Source organism: Trematomus bernacchii, unplaced genomic scaffold, assembly GCF_902827165.1.
Source record: "Trematomus bernacchii unplaced genomic scaffold, fTreBer1.1, whole genome shotgun sequence".
NCBI lineage: Eukaryota > Metazoa > Chordata > Actinopteri > Perciformes > Nototheniidae > Trematomus > Trematomus bernacchii.
Genome location: NW_022987552.1, coordinates 1,841,724 through 1,853,928, shown reverse-complemented (window position 1 = coordinate 1,853,928; position 12,205 = coordinate 1,841,724). Strand labels below are relative to the sequence as shown.

Genomic DNA, 12,205 nt, shown 5'->3' with positions numbered 1-12,205 from the left:
TGAAACAGACCGAAATAACTCATTATTTAAATGTGTTAAAGGTCTCCTATCATGCAAAATGCACTTTCTGATGTCTTTTATACGTAAATATGTGTCCCCCGGTGTGTCAGAAAACAAAACCCTCTCTCTTTTCCTCCGTACCCACATCGCTAAAAACGGGGGAACAACGGAGCTGATCCGGATTTGCTGACGTAATATCGGATGTTTTTTTTTTTAAAGCTAAGCACCCAGAATCAGCCCTTTAGTAACAGGGCTGAAATAGAGGGATATGAGGGATGTCTAAAATGCATGATCTGTTCATATAGACATGATTTTTATATATTTGTATATATCTGAGACCTATAATATATGCCTAAAAATAGTATAATAAGAGACGGTTAGTTGGAAAAATAAATTGCCACAGAGAAAATGCAAAACAGAGCCTGGCAGATAGATGTATTATTATAGGGTTTGAGCTTATCATAAATTGTTGAATAAAGTGTTAAAAATGTTGCTTTTATGGGGGCTATAACAGAACTCAAGAGAATCAATAAGTTGATAGAATATGAAAGCAAACAGTGAACATTAATAAACCCTTTGGACATATTCCTTGAGCTCTGCTAAGTGCCCCGATAAACATTCCTGTTGTCATCTTGCAATCTACTTATTTATATAAATAGTTATCACCGCAATAAACCGTATTTAATTTTGACTTAATGTACATTATTTAATTTCATATTCTGTTCTTGTCCATATCATATTCTATTTACATGCATGTATACTTCTTGCACTACTTTTTATTTTATTATATATGTTGCATTGTTGGAGGAGCTTAGGTCAGGCCATTTTTACACTGTAGCTTACATGACAATAAAACCTTTGACTCTTTGAATCTGTGTTCACTCACATCCATTTGAAGTGGTTGACCGACTGCCTCTTGAGGACGCTGATGCCTTCGAGGACCGCCGTGATGTCGTAAACTCGCCTCCTGCGGGTCTGCAGGCTCGCGGTCACATGACCCAGATCCACCACCCCGTCAGGAGCCGCCAGCAGCAGCTCCAGGAAGCGCTGAGTCAGCAACCCCAGGGACAGATCTGAACACACAACACACACACACCAGGGTCAGAGCTGGAGAGATGGATATGAAAACAAAACTTTTCCTGATTTTGTTTTCACAGATCAATAACCCTGCTGTCAAGAAATTGTTCACTGTTGTTTTATTTTCATTTTTAAATTTATGCCTATCTCATCTGTGTTTTTTGTGTCATCATGTGTATATTGCTGAAAAGAACTATGAACAGATTTAAGTCATTCATGTAAAGATGCAATGTACAATATGCTGTGACAATGTTTGACACCAATAAAAAACCAACATTTGTCATCAACGTAAGGTTCATAGGGTTTGTTTAGAGCCAATAAAAACACAAACATGTTTCTTATTTGATCGATTTCTAATTATGTTTCTTAGTGTCTTGTTATATATTGTCAAATAAGTAAATAATTGGATCTTTGAAGCCATAATCTTCAAGATGTTCCTGAAATCGGACACATTTTTACTGCAAAAGCCATTCTCGTGCTCGAATAGTGTGTCTAGTGTTAGTGTCATAATCTGTTCTTTAGCAGAGCCTTACAGCTACTGCTAAAGCTAACTCAACAGAGGCACAGAAATCAAAGATGTGTTGCAATGAAAGTGTTTTGATGAAAGGACAGATGACGCACTGTATCTGCTGGATGGTTTGGTCCGGGGACTCGATTTCCTCGGATGCCCGCTGAAAAGAAAGAACAAATATCTTACTCAATTTAAAGTGCACCTATCATGCTATTTGTAGGCAATAGCATAGGTCTCAGATGTATACAAATATATAAAAAACATGTCTATGAAGTGTTTTGCTCAAAACACCAAACAGATCACCCATTCTAGCCACGCCTCATATCCCTCTATTTCACTTCCTGTTTCAAAAGTGCTGATTTGGGGTATAAAGCTTTAAAAAAAATATAAAAGGAGGGGCTGGGCTCATGCGGGACCCGGCAGCTACTGTCTAAACTAAATACTGCCGTGATGAAACGCCATATCATGGATTATCAAGGATTATTTCTGAAACAGTATGGAGCTCAAAGGCTTTCTCTCTTGCCGGTTATACCACAAGGTGAGTTCCTTTTTATTTCCTGCTTCTTCACACACATGCTCTCCAGTACAGGTTAGCTCTGAGTGTTAGCGATGCTAATGTAAACACCGACCATATTACGTCCAAAACAGTCGGCCATTGTTTCTGATAGCAACGTTTCTGATAGGCCCGTGGGTCCACATTTCAGATATTACGTCATATCGGACGCAAATCTGGATCAGCTCCGTTGTACCCCGTTTTTAGAGATTTGGGTACGGAGGGAAAAGAGAGAGGGTTTTTTATTTTCTGACGCTGCGTGAGTTCCCTGACACACCGGGGACACATGTTTATGTATAAAATACATCAAAAAGTGCATTTTGCATGATAGGTCCCCTTTAAATTAAATTCGTCATAAGTATTCCTTTATTTGAAATGTACATTCCCACCACCATGTGCAAGAAACACTCTATACTAGATTTGGACTAAACAAGACAAAATGCATATTATAACTGAAAAAAGTGACGGTGGAATCAAAACTAAACACGCGGTCAGTAACGTGTGAGAGTTCATCAGAAGCAGAGAGTATTTTACCGTGTCGTTTTGGTCGCTGATGAGTTCTTCACAACTGGAGCCTGAAAAGCAGAAAAAAAACGCACGTTAAATCTGCTCCGATTACACACAAAAAGTGATGTGAGTGCAACATTTAAGAGATTACATTTTTATATACAATGACATCTAATCATTGGATGCAGACTTGTTAGAGTTACTAACGTTTATTGTGGTTGAATGTGTAAAAATGTAATCGAAAAGGTCTTGTTCTCGGCTTTAAATCAATAAATGCTTAATATTTAATTAAAAATATGTTCATTTTACCGTCATAGAGGAGTAAAGAAACCAGAAGATATTCGCATTAAAAAAAAGCAGGATTCAAGCATGTTCATCCTTTTTCAAAGCACAAATTAAATATCAGATATTAGGCCAATCATTTCAAAAGTTGATGACAACTAATCGAAGACTACACAGCTCTATCAATATGAACTAAGATGTTAACAAAATATCTTCATACCTCAATCTTTATTCATTTATATAGCACATTTAAAACAACCTCAGTTGACTAAAGTGCTGCACAGGGAACAAATATAAAATAACACAACAATAATTACAAGATAAAAAGCACAATAACTTATAAAAACACATACAACTATCAAAATGTTATGTTCAACTAGTATTAAAGGTCACCTATTATGCAAAATCCACTTCTTCATGTCTCTTCTTCATCAACATGTGTCCCCTCTTCTTCATGTCTCTTCTACATCAACATGTGTCCCCTCTTCTTCATGTCTCTTCTACATCAACATGTGTCCCCTCTTCTTCATGTCTCTTCTACATCAACATGTGTCCCCTCTTCTTCATGTCTCTTCTACATCAACATGTGTCCCCTCTTCTTCATGTCTCTTCTACATCAACATGTGTCCCCTCTTCTTCATGTCTCTTCTACATCAACATGTGTCCCCTCTTCTTCATGTCTCTTCTACATCAACATGTGTCCCCTCTTCTTCATGTCTCTTCTACATCAACATGTGTCCCCTCTTCTTCATGTCTCTTCTACATCAACATGTGTCCCCTCTTCTCCATGTCTCTTCTACATCAACATGTGTCCCCTCTTCGTCATGTCTCTTCTACATCAACATGTGTCCCCTCTTCTCCATGTCTCTTCTACATCAACATGTGTCCCCTCTTCTCCATGTCTCTTCTACATCAACATGTGTCCCCTCTTCTTCATGTCTCTTCTACATCAACATGTGTCCCCTCTTCTTCATGTCTCTTCTACATCAACATGTGTCCCCTCTTCTTCATGTCTCTTCTACATCAACATGTGTCCCCTCTTCTCCATGTCTCTTCTACATCAACATGTGTCCCCTCTTCGTCATGTCTCTTCTACATCAACATGTGTCCCCTCTTCTTCATGTCTCTTCTACATCAACATGTGTCCCCTCTTCGTCATGTCTCTTCTACATCAACATGTGTCCCCTCTTCTCCATGTCTCTTCTACATCAACATGTGTCCCCTCTTCGTCATGTCTCTTCTACATCAACATGTTTCCCCTCTTCTTCATGTCTCTTCTACATCAACATGTGTCCCCTCTTCGTCATGTCTCTTCTACATCAGCATGTGTCCCCTCTTCTCCATGTCTCTTCTACATCAACATGTGTCCCCTCTTCGTCATGTCTCTTCTACATCAACATGTGTCCCCTCTTCGTCATGTCTCTTCTACATCAGCATGTGTCCCCTCTTCGTCATGTCTCTTCTACATCAGCATGTGTCCCCTCTTCTTCATGTCTCTTCTACATCAGCATGTGTCCCCTCTGTGTAAAGAGACAAAGATTCTCTCTCTTTTTGTCCTGATCCATTTTTATAAAAACCTGTCTGAAAACGAGCTGATCAGATTTTGGTCACTTTATGATGTCATAACGATGTTTTGTCTTGTGTAACCATTAGCCAATCAGCAACCAAGGTAACCCCCCCCACCTTATCACCTGAATCTCCTCCTAGAGCACCATTGAGTTATTTTTAACCAAATATCTCTCAGAGGGGCGTGGGGAGGGGCTCCTTATTTTCATCTAAAGTAACAGACAGAGAATCAGCACTTTTGAAACAGGGTTGAAACAGAGGGGATTATGGGTAATGCTGCAATGATCTGTTTGGTGTTTCAGCCCATCAGAGACAGGCTCTGTATATATCTGAGACCTGTGATATATTGATGAAAAACAGTATAATAGGGGACCTTTAAAAGCGATAAATACCTGCTTTGGTGGCTCCGCTGCAGGAGGTTTTGGCGCCGGCGGCTCCACGTACATCAAACCTTCATCTTCTTCATCATCCTCCTCCTCTTCATCACAGTCCTCCTCCTCCTCAGAGGACGCGGCCCCCCAGGGGTTGATGACCCCCAGGGGCCCCTCCAGGCAGGGGGGCATGATGGGGATGGCGTCACCTTTGACCCCATCTGTGGAGATGTCCTCCGGCAGGAAGTGGTCCTCACAGATTTGATGCTGCTCCGCTGAGTCCTGCTTCTCCGTCTCTCTCAGCGCCGCCAGCCACACCTGGAGGAAGACATTTTTTAAATATGTGTTATATTCATGATCACAGTAGGAATGCAGATTATACAGGAAAGGGGGATTAGAAGAGAGAATAAAGGATATTGTGCAAAAACACCAGTATTATTACTGTTGCTCTATTCTACATGTGTTCAGGTAAGAGCTAACTAAGAGCTGAAATCTGCATAAGACATTTCCTGAATTTAGCAACCCCATTTTTCTTAATCCCTCAATGTCCAGTTAACTCACATGGAAAGTTACCACTATTCATAATGACGGAATTACAGTTTTAAAGTAATTTAACCCACATATTGACCAATTTGGACCATTTTGAAGTGGTTTTGGGGGTTATTGAGGATGTTGAATCCATTTCTGACATCATTTTTAAGCAGAAAGTGGCAGTATTTGTATTCCCGGTGGGTTTATTTTGATGAATTCTGGGTCGATTTCGAAGTTTTAGGGCCATTTTTGTACCTAGAAACCACACCAAAATGCCCGGGTTCACACTGCTGAAAGGTAGACTATTAACTTTATTAAATAAGTGACATATATATGAACGTACCTTGACCCTCGCTGTGTCTGCGGGGAAGTTAAAGAACCTCTTGGATGGCAGACTGTGGTTGAAGATTCCCGGGTTAACGTTAGAGCGGTTGGGACACCCCGAGACGACACACTTTACCATGGTAACCGTCACTACGCAGCCGTAACAACGAACCAAACCCGGGCTAACGGCTCATCCGAGAACCGTTAATACTAACCGTTAAACAAACCACCACAACACACACACGTTTCCTCGGTTTGTTTACGTCGTGTGTTCACCGCTGTGTTTCAGACCGGAAAAGGTGTGTTTATGAACCGGAAGTACAACAAAGGTGGGAAAAGTAGCGGAGCGTGCCAAATGTAGCGACGTGTCGTGTCTGAGCCCTGTTACTGCATATCATTTTGTAATACTAAAAATAATAACAATATTTAAAGAAAAATAATAACAATAATAATAATAATATTTTTGGACTAATTATTATATTTTTTGAGTAATAATTATAATGATTACATCATAATTAAATCATCATGTTTTTTTTATTTATTATAGCTTTACTGTTTTTTGTTGTTTTCGTATTCAAAAGTAAATTACAAGGCTTTTTAAAATGTTGATATAAGACAAAAATACATTGAAATATCCATGTAATACTCCTTTTACCTTCCCTGCTGGCATCATGGTAATCATCATGACAAAAGACGGTAAAAAATCACAAGTTGATTTTGTAATCTTCTTTAAAGGGGACCTATCATGCAAAATGCACTTTTTGATGTCTTTTATACATAAATATGTGTCCCCGGTGTGTCGGGGAACTCACGCAGCATCAGATAATAAAACCCTCTCTCTTTTCCTCCGTACCCAAATCTCTAAAAACAGGGGTACAACGGAGCTGATCCAGATTTGCGTCCAATATGACGTAATATCTGAAATGTGGACCCACGGCACTATCAGAAAGTTGCTATCAGAAACAATGCCCGACTGTTTTGGACGTAATATGGTCGGTGTTTACATTAGCATCGCTAACACTCAGAGCTAACCTGTACTGGAGAGCATGTGTGTGAAGAAGCAGGAAATAAAAAGGAACTCACCTTGTGGTATAACCGGCAAGAGAGAAAGCCTTTGAGCTCCATACTGTTTCAGAGATAATCCTTGATAATCCATGATATGGCGTTTCATCACGGCAGTATTTAGTTTAGACAGTAGCTGCCGGGTCCCGCATGAGCTCAGCCCCCTCCTTTTTTCTTCTTTATCAATATTTTTTTAAAGCTTTATACCCCAAATCAGCACTTTTGAAACAGGAAGTGAAATAGAGGGATATGAGGCATGGCTAGAATGGGTGATCTGTTTGGTATTTTGAGCAAAACACTTCATAGACATGTCTTTTATATATTTGTATATATCTGAGACCTATGCTATTGCCTAAAAATAGCATGAGGTGCACTTCAAATCTGGATCTGTGAAGTATATGTCCTACAATACAGTTTTGGAAGTAAAAAGTTCAATATTTACACCTGATTAAATGAACAGGTAGGCTATAAAGTATCATATTTAAGTAAAGTAAAAATAGTGTATCTCAAAATGGCATTTACAACCCTTAAAAATGTTAAGTTCATTGCAACACTGTCAATAACACCCACTCTGTTAACTGTGATGAATTACTTATTGGCAATTCAAACCAACAAATGTGGAAGAAAAATATAATATTACAGTATAGTATACAGCATAATACTTAAATATGCTAAAACACTAGTGTGATCTTTTCATGAGTTTGGGCTCATTATTAACTTTCCTCAAATCAGTTTCCAAGTCATAACAAGAACAGGACGTAATCAGTGTTGCAACACAAGATTTATTCAGAGCAAGAGATGCCAACACCAGCATGATAAAAATTGTACAAACTTCACAAGTGAAATTAAAATATCACGTAGCAACTCGTGACCTTAAACATACAGCAAAAATATCAACAAAACCCATGCCATGTGGTAAGAAAAACTGTTGTTGAAAGTTTGCGAGTGACACAGAGAAAGGGGTAAAAAGGAGAGAAAATGAATGTTGTATAAAAACCCCTTTATCAATGCACCGCCCAAAAGAAACTGTAACATTTTCATAAACTGATGATTTCACAAATATTCATATGGATTTATTTTGCATTCTAGCATGTCACATGTTAGTGTTGAGATTTTTCTATGTAAATAGTTACAGTTTAGCTTTTACATCTGATATTACAATATCTAGTCTATTGAATTGTCTTTAAGTGGCAGAATTGTGCTTTAACTCCCATCTCCTTTGTTTTCAGTTAAGAATAACCCACTAAATAAAAAATACAAGCTGTCAGTCTATCTAATGCAGAAGTTTACTGGCAGGAAGCTGCAGACACAAAGCTTTGGGCAGAGATGTGAAATCAGGGAATGAGGCTTTGCAGTAAAAGTCCAAAGAAGACGCATCTTTAAAGGAAAACTCCCCCAGTTAGCCGTCTGAAGTTTGCTTTTCCTTCCTGTGGGAAGCTGGACTGATTGGAAACCGGATCCTTTCCTCATTCACCAATTACATCTTCATGACTTGGTCAAAGTTGAGGATGGTTAACACCTTAAATGTCTTTTAAATTATATTTATACATATTTTCTACACATTTGAGCTTAAGTGAGTTCAAGTGTGTATTTCAAGCCCAACCAGCCCCCTAATTATCAAATACTCTTGATGTCTTCTAGCCTAACTTCATTTAGAAAAAAATATGCTGAACATATTGTCACATGGAAAGTTTGGGGTGGCTACCTCAAGGCAAAGATAATTGTATATTTATTATTTGAGCGATTGCAACGACTTTTGATCCCTTTCTCTATTGAAAGGCATTCTGAAAAAAGTAGGAAATCTGCAACTGATCTCATTTTCAGAAAAGGTTGAGGTTCGACACTGAACCAGATTGATGATTTCGCTTTTGAGAAATTGCAATCTTTCACCGCCAATATGTTATGGTGGATGGGTCTAAATATTTCAATATACCCATTGTTGCTACAGTGGAGAATAAACCAGATGTCACAAAGGCTTAGGGCCAAAGTTATCGTCCAAAAAGGCCCCAATAACTCAAAGTGAACTCAAAATGTAGTTTTCCAAAAAGAATAATCTTCATGTTTCGACTCTTCATCAAGGATGAGCACGGAAAGCTGGGGTTCAAACTTTGTGATTGGATGTGTTTCCCCAAAATGCACTTTGGGAGTTGCAGTTCACTTTCACCGTTAGCTTTTCCGAAGACAGGTTTGTTCCTTCGACTCAAATATTTTTCTAGTATAGCTGTTAATCTTTTGACAATTGAACTGACAGTAAACCAAACATTGTCTACCCAGAAGATACATGGAAGCTTTACTTTTATGGAACCCAAAACAGCAGAAACAAGCTCCTCACATGTCTCTATCGTCAGGTTGACCAAAGAGAAACAGTTCTTGTATTAACCAATGCAATACAATCCATAAATAATGTGTATAGAAAAGGAGCCTTTCCAATACTTATAGAAAAGGGTAATGTTTTAGAGAGGAGCTAACCCTTGTGGTTCAATACTCTGTCTTTGTACATCTTTTTAAATGGATTTAAAATAAACTTAAAGTGGTGGAGGTTTTATTACAATTTAGGGGGACCAGAGGGGGAGTTTTCCTTTAAATAACTCATCTTCTCAGTTAAATGTGTTTCAGGGTTCTTTCATCCAGGAATCACCAGCACAAAGTCTTGTCAAAGTCACAGTTTCCACAAACTCGCTGTACAGTTTTTGCTTCATTTACCACGTGATAATACTTTGACAAACTCCAATAAAGTGCATGCATGATCGACGGTGTTCAGAAAACATTTTCAGTCAGTACTGTGATTTCAGACTGAATGTCAACGTAAGGCCGATTCAGATCAAATACTCAGTCGGTAAATTCAGTGCGCAGACGTCGCGTTCACGACTGCTGGCTTAGTTTTTCTTCATATTTTCAATAACAATCAAAGATAATAATAAAAAGTGCTGCTTGGTCATCATGTCGTCTGCCATCATTTCCCATTGTGTCTCACACAATAGGATGCATGATTGAAAAGACGTTTTCTACAGAACGAGTGCAATATACAATGACGGATGGGGACGTTTGACCCTGTAAGTCCAGTGGAGCCGTCAGCCTTTAGATAGAAAAAATCATATCTACAAATCCATACGCCTGCCAAGTGCCTCTTAATTGACAATAAAAACATCAAAACATGGAAACAAAGGTGTCCCTGTGCAAAGTCGAACATGACAGAACCAAAGTCCTTTCACCCGCGTCAGATTCCTAAAACATGATTGTAGTAAAAGGTTATACAAAACGCAATACATTTATAGTTAGTAAAAAGATCTATCTGCTCTATGCTAGTTTTATTCATAAGAAATTGCATATACCCAAACATTTTTTTTCATATAGATTGCATCCCATATCTAAACAAACAATTTAATATTATCGTACCAATATTGCTGACACATTGCCTTATTAGCTAGTTCAAGGTTGATGATTAAAAGAAATTCAGAATGGCAGATTGTCTCCTACGTTTTCTGTAGCCATTGGTCTTTCCGCTTCGTTCTCCAACAAAGAAAAGCGACGGTTTAAAACGAAACAACTCCGAAGGGGATGATGGGATTTGCACCAGTAAGTTTCCGTGTCATGATGTTTGAAATCTTCTTGCTTAAAGCATTGGTTCTTCTTCTACTTTAGCTAAAGATTTACAGTAATATTGTTTTCAAACATTACAAAAATCAATGAATTACATCCATAAAACAACCTGTTTTCAGCTCGTGAGAAAAACCTTTCAAAAATGATTGGTCTTCAGCTTTCCCATTTTTCCTTTCTGCTCCCCATGTAACCCGTGACGCCCAGTTTTTTCGCGTTAAAATAAGAAATGATTCAAGCTTACAATAAATAAATACATATACACTAGAATGTGCATACATTAGCAGCTATAAACAGTACATCACATTATATTAGGTCATATGAAAATGTACAAAACGTGAATGTTCGTTTAAAACGTTGTTTTTCAAAGCAAGGCAACGACAATCAAAATGATAAAAAAAGATACCCATGGAGTTGAGAGCATAAGAGCAGTATAATTAAAAGAGCTATCATAGATTACAGCAGCAAAAAACAACCCGTAACCCTCTTTTTGATCTTTTTTTGTTGTTGTTTTTGCTTTGCATTTGTTATTTTGGCCTCAGCCAGGGCTAGACCTGGATCCCCTGAACGGCCTGTTTGATGTTCTCCAGCAGCGCCTTGTTCTCCGGGCTCTGGTACTGGTCCTGGTGAGTGTACATGTCTGTCAATGTACTCACATAAGTGTCAAAGTTCTGTTCATTCATTGGCTCCTGTGAGGGAAAAGAAACCCATGAAGAAGAAACAAACAATCAGAGGGATTAGAGTTTGTGTTTTTCGACAGAATCAGTGTCTGTGAAACATTGTGGGAAAAGGTTTGGAGGACAAGCGGGAAGCAAGGGAGGAAGGGATTACCATCAGGGAAGCATGGCTTATTTACACAAATATTTCATTTTTAATAACGTTTAAATCTCTTGATTAATATCTATACTTCATCCTGTGAAAGTCTACGAAAAGCAACTCCAAAACATGCACAAATCAGGAGAGGGATGGTTGGCTAGTGGATGGATGGAAGGTTTATGTTTAGCATATGAAGACAAAATCAGGATTTTGAAAACTAATGGAAGATTTTTGTGCAGATGAAGGAGACACAACTGGAGGTTCGACGAGTTTTGGGACGTGAAGAAATGTCTAAGAAACAAAGAATTGTCGTCCTCATTACTAGCCTTACTGTTTGAGTTCAACACTAGTGTGCAAAGCAAACAAGCACTAGTGTTGAAACAACTTTGAACGGGTTTTACTGGGAAGTTCTACTGGAAAAAAATCAAGATTTCTGTTTTTTTGGAAAAGCAAAGTAATATTTCAAAATGGTGGCATTCCTCAAGGCGCGATAATAGGGCCCCTTTCTTTTGCCTTCTTGTGTGCTTTTTTAGTTCAATTTCTCAAAGAATGACGAACATAGTAGACAATTCAACACCTCAAGATTAACAACTAATGGCTATATTCATTGCCTGGTGTTGTGTGCTTTCTGTGGAAACACTGTCTCGTACAAAATCCAAATGTTTAACAATTGCACTAAACTCTTGTATCCTGCAGTTCAAATGGGTAGTTGGGAGGGAAGGGATGACAGTGCAGAAGAGAAGGATAATTGGATAAAGGATAAATGGATCTCTTACTCTGGGAGGCATCTGTAAACAGCAGTTATGCTTTACTGGGGCCTCTTTCTGTGGCAGCGGTTTCTACAGGAGAGGGTGTACAGAGAAGTCTTTTAGCCTATTAGGACACACAGTGGCGTCACAAGGCTTCATCGCTACACTGAGGAAAAAAAACTAAAAACGTCCGCCTCAACAAGTCATTATCCCTCCGGCTCTGTTCAAACTGCAGCTGAGAGCTTCCACAATTAAGAAT

General features: G+C 38.6%; 2 protein-coding genes across 3 annotated transcripts in view; both read right to left on the bottom strand.

Moving 5' to 3' along the window:
* Positions 1-6,014, bottom strand: part of si:ch211-195d17.2 (uncharacterized protein LOC560495 homolog) — a 34,404-nt gene extending 28,390 nt beyond the window's left edge. For both annotated transcript variants that reach the window (XM_034123868.1, XM_034123869.1), the window contains exons 1-5: positions 5,742-6,014; positions 4,889-5,185; positions 2,676-2,716; positions 1,699-1,748; positions 887-1,073 (exon numbers count right to left, since the gene is read on the bottom strand). In XM_034123868.1, coding sequence (XP_033979759.1) covers positions 887-1,073; positions 1,699-1,748; positions 2,676-2,716; positions 4,889-5,185; positions 5,742-5,861 — 695 coding nt within the window. In that variant the 5' untranslated portion in view covers positions 5,862-6,014. The remainder of the gene's footprint in view (positions 1-886; positions 1,074-1,698; positions 1,749-2,675; positions 2,717-4,888; positions 5,186-5,741) is intronic.
* A 1,532-nt stretch (positions 6,015-7,546) lies between these two features.
* myt1la (myelin transcription factor 1-like, a) overlaps positions 7,547-12,205 on the bottom strand; it is an 83,393-nt gene continuing 78,734 nt past the window's right edge. The window contains exons 27-28 of the mRNA XM_034123786.1: positions 11,974-12,036; positions 7,547-11,070 (exon numbers count right to left, since the gene is read on the bottom strand). Coding sequence (XP_033979677.1) covers positions 10,930-11,070; positions 11,974-12,036 — 204 coding nt within the window. The 3' untranslated portion in view covers positions 7,547-10,929. The remainder of the gene's footprint in view (positions 11,071-11,973; positions 12,037-12,205) is intronic.